The sequence below is a fragment of the Anoplophora glabripennis genome, unplaced genomic scaffold (assembly GCF_000390285.2).
Source record: "Anoplophora glabripennis isolate ALB-LARVAE unplaced genomic scaffold, Agla_2.0 scaffold1614, whole genome shotgun sequence".
In the NCBI taxonomy this organism is placed as follows: Eukaryota; Metazoa; Arthropoda; class Insecta; order Coleoptera; family Cerambycidae; genus Anoplophora; species Anoplophora glabripennis.
In genome coordinates, this window is record NW_019417690.1 from 34,418 (window position 1) to 47,457 (window position 13,040).

Consider the following 13,040-nt stretch of genomic DNA (forward strand, 5'->3'; position numbering starts at 1 on the left):
TTGATGTAACTATAAAAAAAAATCAATATTCTACAAAGAACACTTGTATGCAAGTTTTCGAATTTCATTCGTGTCCAATTCCTCAAATGTTGCAAAGTACCAAATTATATGCCAAATACCAAATGCTACTAATAATTCTGATTCACGGTGAATTTTTCTTGTGAGCCAATACTTATAGGTACTTGTAGAATACTGAATGACAATACCAATAATATTTTTTAACGTAATATTCTTGAGAATGTAAGAAAACCGCAAATATCTGAGAAAATCGAAACTGTAACCCCTTCAATGCCTATATCGGTGAATAGAGAATTTGATTTTCTATAATACCTATAGTGCAAAAATACAGGGTGTTTCACTTGAATTTAAAAAATTTTGTCGGTTTTAAGTTTTTAAAATGTAATGTAAAAAATGATTCACTTGGTATAATTTTCTTCAGGTGATTTTGATAGTGGAAGGTAGTGCATCTCATATTCTTTATGTGTTCCGAAAAGCAAGTGAAAGCGTCCAGAACGAAGAATGATATAAGGAATTTTCTGCATCTGTCAAAATTTTTATAAAATGTCGATTATCTCGAAAACGGTTAAATTTAGGTACAGGGAAGCCTTATCATTTTTGACTTTTCTAATTTATCTTGTCGATAATGCAATAATATATAGGATGTTCTATTTAACATAACGAAGTTGACAGCTACTTCCGGTATAACTGGAAGTGCTCCGTTGATGGCATTATTTTCATTGAAGAGAGCATTATCTGATAACCTTAGAAACAAAATTTCAGTCATATTATAAATTGGTTTCTCAGAAACGTTTAATAGGCCACTTACCGTGAGGAACCCTGTATATAAAAAATCATGCGAATCGTAGGTACATCAAAAAAAAAAAAAAAATTGGGAAGATGGTATGCACTGTATTTGAAAAAGTGTAATACATTTTAATTTCCACACCCTATATCTTGCAAATCAGTACCATTCTTTATTTGGGTATCAAATGATCCAAGCAACATACTGTTGAAGTTATGGTCTCTAATAATAAGTTTATTTTTCAGGAAAGTAGCAAAACAGCGGCTCCCACCGAAACAGAAAAGACGGTCCTCATGCAGCACGATATGGTAGCAAAATATAAGCAGCTATTGGCGGAAAGTGAACAAAAATTAACTGAGAAGTAAATACAAATATTTAATATTTAACTAATCTAGTTGGGTCACTCAAAAACTACACATACACTGAAAACTGAACAATTTTACGTAGGTACTGACATACAATATTTTGCAAAATATGGGTAAAAATTGGCCAGTTTGAAACTGATGACATCCCAAATAAATGCCTAAAAGCACTAAATCACTAAAAGAAAAATTGAATAAGTATTTAACAATGAATCGAATCATGGAATTATATGCAGAGTGAAAGAAATCGAGTTTTTTTTATGAGAAAATAGAAATGAATATTATTTCAGTGTTTTTAAAATATTTGACTATTTATTTACCAACCTTCAAAACTCTTAACATTTTGTGGCAGATTTTCATATTTAAGACAGCGTGTTAGAATTAAAATAAATTTAAATTGTTATAAGTACAGAGATTTTCATTTTTTCAGCAACTTTAACAATTTTAAGTCGCGAAAACTTTATTTTAGCAGCTTACATTAATTTATGGGTCTGTATCATGTAAAAATAAATTATCTTTCATCTAGTTATACGCATCGCAAGAGTTAAACTTAAAATTGCTACCAAATTAACCACTAACGTAAACAACAATTTACTAATAGTTATTTACTTGCGTAACAAATACGAAATATAATTATTTGATGAATGAAGCTAAATGTTTTGGACGAGACGTTAGTCGGAATGTCCAGGTGAATCCGTCACAGCACTTTGCGTAGATCTTGCATTCAGTCCAATTGCTGAAATACAAATTATTAGGTGACATTTTTCAATTAAATTTTTATTTTCACAGATTTTATCACAGATTCCAAGGAAATAAATAGAAAATAAGACAGTAAAGTGTTTCTATTAATATTTTGAGGTCTAGTCCGTTAGGCGGCGACACATATTTAATACTGTGAGACAAATTAGCGGCGCCTGTGTATCATTTCATATACATGTGTTTTAAATGACCAAAGCGGTACCGCCCCGAGGTACTACCGCAAATATGTTGCCGGCCTTAAAGTGTTATTTTGCAGAATTTAAGTCCAATGTCCAATATTCATTTTTGTTAGCTTATACGGAAATTAATTTTCTTCAATTCAGTCTTTACGGTTTATTTTACAACAGAATACAATTTCTGATAGCGTATAGGATATTTTTATTCAGTACTATCGAAAACGTTTCTACAAGAAAAATGTGAAACTTTCTTTACCATATCTAATGAAACTCCGTTTATATAAATATTGTTTTTATTATAGGAATTCGTCTTCATAAACATTCTAAACTTTCTGGATTGACATAGATATATGATTATAAGGGTAATTTAATAATATACATGAAATCGAAAAAGTAAATAGACAGAGTATAAAATATTTATTTATAAAAATCTATTGTAAATGAAAGGTTTATGTTAAGTAAGTATACAAAACCATTAAGAATTCATAAATATGACAGCATCAAAAAGTAGCTAAATGAAAATCAAACTGTCCCAAAACTAGAGACCGACCTTCAGCCGAAGCCGATGCCGAAGCTGAAGATATTTTTATTACTTGAAAATTTTAATTAATAACAATAATATGATAACATAAAAGTATGTCAAAACCTAGGGTGTTAATTAAGTATGTACAATGAATTCAACAGACGATTATTTGAGTGATTTTAATATAAAAAGTTCATACAAACATTGGTCCGCAGATGCATCGTTTTCAAGATACAGGGTGTTAATCTTTTATAAAAAAAATGCTAAGAAAAAGTATTAACTTTCATTGATCCGAGAGAACTGATCTCTTTACCAGGTGAACAGAAGTTTAAAGGACTTTATGGAATGAAGTTAATATACCTATCCCTGTTTTATAAAGCGCCATAAACAGTATAGGTTAAGGCATCATATTATTAGCGCGTGCTGACCTTTATGATTATTTAAACAATAAAAATAAAAGCAGTGAAAGTAAGATGTAAGTTGACAATTATTGGCGACGAAATAGAAATCTTTATGATCATATTTTATGTTCTTACTTAGTCCAAGCATTATAGAGAAATGATAACAGAAATTATTATCTGGAAAAATATATGAGCGTAGGTATAGGAAATTAAATTTTAAATTGAGTTTCTTCTCCAAAATGGCGAACATTGTCAAAAAAATTCGCAGTTACAAAAAACGTTTTTTTCTAAATAACTATAGTTTATAGCTCCGATCAAAATATTTTAAATGAGAAAGTTCTAGGTTTTAAAAAGATCTATGGACTGATTTTTTGTAAGTACCTATCGATTGCTCTGTAACTTTTCTAGATATATCGAAAAAACCGATAAAAATTTTCTCTTTTCTCTTCTGTAATTCGTTTAAATTTACGTTCCCATACTTGCTATTTAGTATAAGTATAGCCAACGGTAAGCCAAAAACGTATATTTTTGAAAAATTAAAAAATATTATTTTTCGTGATACATCGATCTTTTCAAAAAAACGTGCTCTCGAAAATTGACTAGATCTTTTGAGCGGATGGCCCTACGATTTTCGGCTTATTTTCTTCGTAAAGAGTTGTATTAGCATACTATTAAATATTTTTTTAAATTTTATTTATTTTAGGAATCAAAAAATGACTGAAAAAATTGCACTTTTTTTAACATCTTTTTCAAATAACTATTTCAATTTTTATTTTATGGAAATTACTTAAATTAATTACATATTGCTGACATTTTTCAGGAATTTTAAAAAAATGTTTTTCTGTGACATTCTAGAGCGAGATAACTTTTTTAATTAAAAAAATCTAGAGGACGCATTTAACATTTTACAGCGATGCGCTTAACGGAGGTTAATACTGAATACTTGTATTTTCAAGTAAGTAATAAATAATAGGACATGTTTCATTGATTTTTTGTATAGTCTAGTTTAGTATAGTTTTCATAGATTTTTTTAAAATAAGAAAGTTATCTCGGCTCTAGAAGGTCACAGGAAAATATTTTTTCTTTTTAAATTCGTGAAAAAATTTCAGCAATATCTTTCTTTAAGTTATTTCCATAAAGTAAAAATTTAAATACTTATTTGAAGAAAAAAAAAACAGCCTCAAGAGTGCAATTTTTTCAGTCATTTTTTGATTCCTAAAATTAATAAAATTGTAAAAATTATTTAAGGACATGGTAATACAACTCTTTACGAAGAAAATAAGCCGAAAATCGTACGGCCATCCGCTGAGAAGGTCTAGCCAATTTTCAGAGCGCGTTTTTTTTAAATCGTTATCTTTGCATTTCGAAAAATAATAAATATTTTCAAATTTTTCAAAAATGTGATTTTTTAGTTTGCCACAGGCTATTCTTGTACTAACATAAGTATGGAAAGGTAAATTTAAACGAATTATAGAAGAGAAAAGTGAAAATTTTTATCGGTTTTTTGGATATATCTAGAAAAGTAACAAAGCAATCGATACTTACAAAATCTGTCCATAGATCTTTTTTAAACCTACAACTTTCTTATTTACAATTTTTTGATCGGAGCTATAGTTTTTTAGTTATTTTAGAAAAGCCGTTTTTTGAAACTTTGCGCATTATGTCATGTAATGTTCGTCATTTTGCATAGAGATCAATTTTAAATTTCATTTCCTATATATTATAATAATTTCTGTAAAATAACATTAGGCCGTCACAGAATACCTATTTGTTAGGAGAACTTCGAAAAAACAATCCATATGATTTTAAGGATTATATTATTTGAGAATACAACGTTCGCCTGTATTTTAAAATTAATTCTTAAAAATTCATCTTTAAGAGGACACGTGAAAAAGTGTAAAAAAAAATGTAAAAATTTTAATAAAATTTTTTTAGAGATGATTCGATAAACGTCAACGTCCCATGCACGGAATTTCATTTTTACACATTTTGCACGCTCTCTCGAAGTGTATGCGTCAAAAGTGTCAGAAAAACCGTGTGTAAGTAGGACTATCATTTCTTGGCATAGTTATAATCTCCAAAGGAATAGAAACAAAATGATAGAGCAAAGTGTTCCCATGATTATTTTGCGGCCTGATTCGAAAAAGAAGCATTTTGCGGACTATTTTTAGTTCTCAAAGCATTAACTTTTAAGAACGTAAACTGAACATTTCTATACCGGTTAACTGAAATACAATTTTTCGGTCCCAAAATTTGATAACGGAAAAATATTCTTGGATTCTGTAAAAGCCAATTGATAGAGCTTTGCGATAATATCAATCACCGGGTATTGCCGTAAAGTAAATTTTTGCCTAGATTTAGAGTATGTAAATAATTTTAATATAAAATTCCCCATAGTTCATAATCGAAAATATGACTATGGGCGACAATATTATACATTTCAAAATTAAACTTAAAATATGGTTGCTTAAATGTGGAATAATATGCATATACATAATTGTACACCTGAAAAACAATCCGTTTTTCTTTGGTATCTATGCTATAACATTATTTTTTACCAAAAAACATTAATTTTCTCATCGTTTTCAGAAACAATTTTCTGTTATTTAACTATTATTTTCTAATTTATTTCGATCAGCCTCTTACATTAAATGAATTTTCATTAGATTCGATTATTTAAGGTCACACGAGGTTTCCAAGTTGACGTCAGAAATAAGACAGCTGAAAGTACGCCAGGAACACCTTGAAGAACTAAATCTGAAATGTCCGACTGAAAATCTTCAAAAGATGGTGGAGGAGGGCAGACAAAAACTCAACGAGCTGATGAAAAAGTCCATGGAAAGTGAGCAGAAGATTCTTCACTATGAGAACGTCATAGAAAAACAGAGTAAGCAGATGAATGAAATGGAAAACCTTCTGAGGTACAGGGAGAATATGGCGGGAGTTTTGAAAGCGTCCAGAGATGAGTTGATTTTGGAAAAGGAGAGCCTAACAAGATATTCTCATGAAATGAGAACCGTTTTAGCAGAGGTAAATTGAGGTTGGTTCATTTGTAATGCTTCTCCTATCGAGGCAATGTTTATACTGAAATTTTTTTAGTAATGATAGTGATCGGGCGTTAAGGTTCAATTAAAAAAATATTTTTCAAAAAAGATCCATAAAAGATCCGCGGGTAATTATAACAAAAGGTATATCATATTGATAAATGTTTATTATAAATCATCTTTATCAAAACATTTCATATATATAGCTTTATCAGGTTCCTCATAAATTTCGCTTTATTAAACTATAGTTACAGAATATTTCCTAAGTTGGCACCCAATTCAAATTATTGAAAGCCAGATGGATCCTCAAGTTATTTTGAAAAATTATTTATTCATTATTAATCACAATCATACAGGATGTCCAAATTTACAGTAGTAATATTGTACGTCAGTAGAAGGGAAATTAAGTTGAAAAGTTTTATGTAACATGTGTCAAGAAGTTATTATTTTTCAAGATTGTAACATTTACGAAAAAATAACGTTTTTCTGCATTCACTGGAAAACCATAAAGTAAAACTTTAGATTTGGTTGTGCGTATTTTTTTCTATTTCGTCATCAATATTGTATATTTTTGTTCATTCGAGATATGCTCTATGTTCAATGGCGCAGAAACTGAGGGATAAGGAATCTTTTTTTGTTTAGAACTTGGACGCCACTGAATTTTGGGGAGAATTGCGTTTTCGCTTTTTTGCGACAACGTTTTAAAGTTAGCAAATATCATTAACGAAAAATATAAATCAACTCTTCAGGCCTAGAAGGTCCATAGGTTTATTTACTTCTTTTTTCCATCGTCCTTTCTCATAACCTCAATCTTCCATCTAGCTTTAGATCTTCCACGTCTCTTCCTTCCTCCTATACTAGATTCTAGTATTTTTCTCAGAAGTTTTCATATATTCTGGTTTGACTTTTCACCCCTCCTATAATGTCTGGTTCTTTACATAGCTCCATTAGCTCTTTATTACATCTCTTCGCCTAAATTTCCTGTACCTCTTTGCCGCTATATATTTTTCTAAGTATTTCCTTTCCCATACTCTTAACATTGTTCGCTTCGCTGTTCAAAGGACCCATACCTCACTAGTAAATATTGCTTATGGCCGAATGACTGTTTTATAGATTATTTTTAAGTCCTCTTGTACATTTGCATTTTGCATAAATCTTTTTAAAGCGTCTATTCCCAGCCATAGTTCTTTGTTAAATTTCCCTCCTTATATAAGGTTTCATACTAAATATAGGTACTCCTAAATATGTGATATACTCGACTTCCTCAAATATAGAGAGTGTTTCGCATAAGAACCGACACAGACCAGGGGCATGTAGGAGAACACAAAATATGGTGATTTAATGCAACTTACCTTTATACTAAGCAGCACCCCTAGAAGTTATAGGACTTGAGAGTAGGGTTAAAAAATTCCGTCATATTTTAATGGTGCATCATCCTCCTTAAAATGATTCAGTTGAACTCTATTTACTGTCGATTAATGCTCTTGGTACTCTTACACCGTGTATAGTACCAAATTTGGTTTTTCTACGTTACTGAATAACTAAGATATTGATTTTTTTTTAAATTTGAAACCCCACTTTCAAGGCCTATAACTTTTTAGGGATGCAGATTAGTATAAAGGTAAGTTGTGTTAAATCACTGTATTTTGGGTTTTGGGTTCCCTTATATGTCCCTGATCTATGTCAATTCTTACGTGAAATATCCTGCATATGTTTTTCCGTTCTCGTTTTCCCTGTGCGTTTCATATATTTCGTCTTAGCCTGATTTATTTGTAAACCCGTCATTATTACCCGGTTTTCTAATTTTAAAATACATTCTTGTAACTCTTCTCTAATTCAGGTGAGCATGTGCAACAGCTAAACATTAGTATCGTTTGTGATATACCAAACTAGATCTATTTAAGTTTGCTTTTGTCATTACATACACTAACACAGTTAAATAAAGTAGTTGCCTCTACTTTAAAAACATTGCTTGCTTTATCTTTACATCTTAGTCTATTGGTGGTCTCCTTCAGTGTAAGTTGAATAATTTTAACGAGCTTATCGTTCACTCCCAAATTTTTCAATGTTTTATAACTCGATAGTAAGCCTGCTTGAAATCTATAAATGCTACATGTGTCTTTTTTATATTCAGATCTTTCTGCTTTGATTTCCCTAAGTATAAAAATTTGGTCCCCTATTTCGTTTTCCATTACTTCTGTTAATTTATTCTTTATATGCGGAGATAGAATTATATAAGCAACATTCAGCAGGGTTATTTCACGGTAACTAGAGCTTTTCTACATTTCTTGAAAAGTGGTACGAGTAAAGCTTCAGTCCAATTCTTTGGCATTTTCTCCTGTATATAATTTGTTGAAATAATTTATGAATCAGTATGGCCAACTCTTCTCCACCAGATTTAAACAATTCATGTGCTATTTCTACAGTACTATTGTTGTTTTTCGCACTATGTATAATGTCCCTTACTTCAATCAATGTTAGGGGACCTTTTCTTTGTTCCTGTGTGTTGCGTGTCTAAACTTCCCAATTTACTTCTGCTTCTCGGCTCTCGTCTTCATCTCCATTCAACAATTTTTTTAAATAATTCTCCCAATGCTCCCATAAGGCATCATCATCCCGTGCCTTATTTTGTGATAATCTTTTTGTTTCCTTATTTTTGTAATTTTCGTTCTCCCAGCAGTTTTTTTAACACTTATTTGCTTCTTACATGCTCTTTTTAACTCATCTGTTCCATTACTTAGCATCATTAACCCTAGTTCCCTTCTTTTTTCTAATTCTTTCACAGCTTCTTTCATTTCTTTTCTTAAGTTTTGCCAAAGAGTGTATGCATCTTTGAATTTGGAATCTAATATACACTTTAAAAGTTTAACTAAATTTAATCACAAAATGAAATCAATTCATAAAATTAATAACGTTACTCAAAGTCAAAGACATGTTCAAATTATGCACTATTTTGTTAGAAAAACAACTGACAGCGGCACGCAATGGAGGACCTCATTAAAGTTACAGTACATAGAAGCTTATTAACAGTACCTACTATAATTATTATTTGTGGCTATAGTAGAATACAAAATCAATTTGAGTATTGCTTCTGTCATGAGCACAGGAAAAAGTCGACATATGTTTCTACATCTTGGAAATCACAGAACAATGAAAAAGGAGTAGTTTCTAGTGCAATGTATGTAAGTACTTTAACCTTTACACGAAGTAAATGTTGTTATCGTATTGCATTATATGCTCATTGCTCCTATATAGATCCTCTTGATTTTTCGTTTTATTAAAGAAAGTGTGCAGTTCAGAAGGTACGTGAAATAAATTCACCCAGCTAATACAAAATGCATTCGATGAAATACGAGAATATCAATTTACTTCCTGTAATGAGATCCATTGCACGTTGCTGTCAGCTGTGCACCTAAGGAAGTTTGAAATTTGAACAGTTACTTTAACTAAAGTTAGGTACCTACTAATTTTATACACATAATGTTATTTTTCATAAAACTGAACATAGTACAGAGAAAATTCAGAGGCGTACAAATTTTATATAGGTACGCAAAAAAATTCTTCATAGTCCAACTTCTGCGCCAGACATTTAGCACATGTATCGTATTTACAAGGAAATAGCACCCTTGGTTAAAAAACACATGCCAGATCAAGAATCGAAAGTTTTGTAGTACACCTTTGCAATAAATGCAGCAGAAAGAAAAAAATTATTTATTTGTAATCTTCTACACTCTCGTATGTACCTCGAACTCAATACATACCTATATAAAACTTTTCAACCTAAAATACAGTTTTGTTTTGACAGTTACTGCTGATATAAACTGAAACACTGAAAATATAATTATGTTCTCTCTTTCGAAGTAGGTCTCTTTCTTTTTTTAAAATTTGTATAAGGTATACTTATACTGTCTCATAAAATAATGTTTACCTACGACCACTACTGTAAATACTTAAAAACACACCGTCTGCGATCAATGTAAGATTCCTATTACGTACGGTAAAAAAATCGCACAGCTTGTTAAAAAAATCGTAGTTTTCCTAGCAACCGCCTAACAACGGTCAATACAATACTGTTTGTAACTTGACAATCCTATGGTAATTATAGAATCAAGACGTATAGTTGCACTTCGGGAAGATTATTTATAAAAAAATAGAGAATATCGTCACCTAAATAGAAATAAAGCTCGGAATATAGTATATCTAGACAAGACAAGGCAAAATTTTTCTGGACGCCTATGGATTCCGTAGAGTTTATGAGTTAAATGTTTTTATGCGGTTCCAACTGATATCGTAACGACTATACTAATGAGTTATTAAGGCCCGGTACTCTCACTCTCATTTAAGGCTGGATTAACTAATCAGGCGATTAGACTGTGATTATACTTTATAAAATAAATCAGTATGTGTTTGTACAGTCTAATCTCCTGATCAGTTAATCAAACTTTAACCGAGACTCAAAGCACCGGGCTTAAATGTTTTAATTTGTTGTTTAATTTAGTGTCACCTATGCCCTTTACAGGTTCCAAAAATCCACTTGATATCCAGCTACTGAAAAGAGTTACTAGCATTTTCGTGGACCCTTGCATCTGTCAAATTTTTTATTTAAAAATTAATATCTCAAAATCTATAAGTCCTAGATATTGGGAATATGTAATAAAGTGACCCTCAAATTTCACGTAGAGCCCGAAAATGTAATAATATATAGGGTGTTCCATTTAAAATAAGAAAGTTAGTGTCGGCTGCCGGTATAACCGGAAGTGCCTTAAAGTTTTAAATATTTTATATGTGTTGTCCCTACTGACTTTGTTAGGTTACTAATTTTTTAAATTTATCGGCTCAGTGCTTTCCAATATATCGATAGTGGCTGTTCTTGGTGGGACACCCTGTATATATGGATTATTTTTTCTTCCATTAAATTATAGTCAAATTCGATTCTTTGCTTGGTATTCAAAATAATAACGAATAACAGGATGGAATCAAGATTGTAATAATTAATTTAAGAAACCTTTTAAATTTTTTTGTAAGAGCATAAAATATTGCAATTTTAACCTTTTTAACTGTGGTTCCAAGTCTCAATTCATATTATTCAGTGCAGTTTAGTGTTAAAGAAATGGATTATACTATTTACTTACTAATACGTAATAATAAGTTTTGTAAATATACCGTTATTATTATTTTTATTGATAATGTTAATTTCAACATTCTAAAAATAAAAAATCTGTAATATGGAGAATACAATGTTAATATAAAAAAAAGTTTTCGATAATAATTTGTTTATTTTAATAAGATCAAAGACAGAATAAGACAAATTCAGACATAATTGAATATTTTCTTTAATGTTATAATAAAGACACCGTGTTCATGCAAATATTTTCCACATTCGACTTCTAGGAAATTAAAAAAGAAACAAAAATTTACCAAGAAAAGTCAAGTTTTCAGGGGGACAACTTTTGAAAAATTTTTGTATAGGTGTGTAATCTGATGTTCAAGTTACTTCACAAGTTCTTTCAATATTTTGGTATATTATAATTTCTTTGTAATTTGCAGGTAAGCAAGGAGGGTAAGATGAAAGACAGGCTTATAAAGGAGCTGCAGGAAAAGATAGATCTTAGGGAAAGGCAGATATCGAAGCTGGAGAAAGAAGTAAAAGAACTGGAAGCTAATCTAGTGATGACAAATGAAAAACGGTTCAAGTTACAGGAAACCATTGGAAGTATGGAAAAAGAACTACAATCCACCAAAGCTCATGTTAATCAGCTAGCAGATATAAACACACGGTATGACATTGGTATGCAATGTTCAAATAGTTTCAGTTATGACTCTGATAATAGGACTATAATCTTAAGTCAGTCTGACAGGCCTACAAGTAGAAACTTGTTAGATTATTCTCAAGAATATGTATTTCAGCAAAGCGCTGCTCCTCATCCCTCTCATTATGATCACACTCCTCAAAATACCTGTGTAGCAGAAATAGGTTGTAAAAAGGAAATAAGTTCGAGATCTTTACTTGGTCTAACGTTACAAAAAGTCGATTTACTTAGGACTAGACTCAATTATTTAACAACAGTTAACGTGGAACCATTTATAGGAAACCATTCTGTCACTTCTCGTGCCAATAAACCTTTCAAAAGTTGTAAAACTCAAACTGTCAAAGACGGTAATACTCAACATCAACACTTTGCCAAAATTTTAGAGTTAACAGCTAACAGGTATGAACTGTTACAAAAACAAGCATATGAATCTTATGCCGAACTAACAAATTTAATGAAATTGGCAGTGTCAGCACACAATATATGTAATCAATAAAAAATTTAAACATTTTCTTTTTGACTTGTGTAATGCTTTTATTTTAAATAAAATAGATGCAGGTACTGAGGAGCATACTCTATACATGTACACATATTGTCGGAGTAAACATTTGGGAAACTCACTGTTAAAGGCTTCTAAAGAGTTTTTATTTGTTAATTACCTACATATAAGTTTGCTCTTCAAGTATTAATGTCATGATAAGTTTAAAAACTTCCTTGAAGAATTTAACTCTGACTAGAGAAATTTGATCATTTTATGATATTTTAATGTATATTTTTTTATATTTCAGTACCAGACTTAAATTCGTCAAGCCCTTCTGAAGGATCATTGAAAATTAAAATTACTGTTGGGTGAGATATCGAAAAATATGAATGTAAGAAGAATTATAATATAAATGAACTGTTATCATATTTTAATAAAAAGTAACTCAGTCTATTATATTTTGTTTTCTTTAATTTAATTTATAAATTAATTTTACTGTATTTAAAGTAAGTACCTACGATGGTTTTTCGGGACGTTATACCTACCTTTGCCGATTTATCTGGACTTACAAGTAACTTTCTCAGCCTTAAGATAAATAGGGTGCCTCATAAGTAACGCAGGATTTGTATTGTACGCCATTTTCATTCCAAAGAGTTAGCAGTACTGTGCACACGTTGTACAG

General features: G+C 30.6%; 1 protein-coding gene across 1 annotated transcript in view; it reads left to right on the top strand.

Moving 5' to 3' along the window:
- LOC108916108 (myosin heavy chain, embryonic smooth muscle isoform-like) overlaps positions 1 to 12,767 on the top strand; it is a 32,058-nt gene extending 19,291 nt beyond the window's left edge. Inside the window, exons 9-12 of the mRNA XM_018722309.1 lie at positions 1,048 to 1,163; positions 5,705 to 6,053; positions 11,615 to 11,844; positions 12,666 to 12,767. Coding sequence (XP_018577825.1) covers positions 1,048 to 1,163; positions 5,705 to 6,053; positions 11,615 to 11,844; positions 12,666 to 12,696 — 726 coding nt within the window. The 3' untranslated portion in view covers positions 12,697 to 12,767. The remainder of the gene's footprint in view (positions 1 to 1,047; positions 1,164 to 5,704; positions 6,054 to 11,614; positions 11,845 to 12,665) is intronic.
- Positions 12,768 to 13,040: the final 273 nt, after the last annotated feature.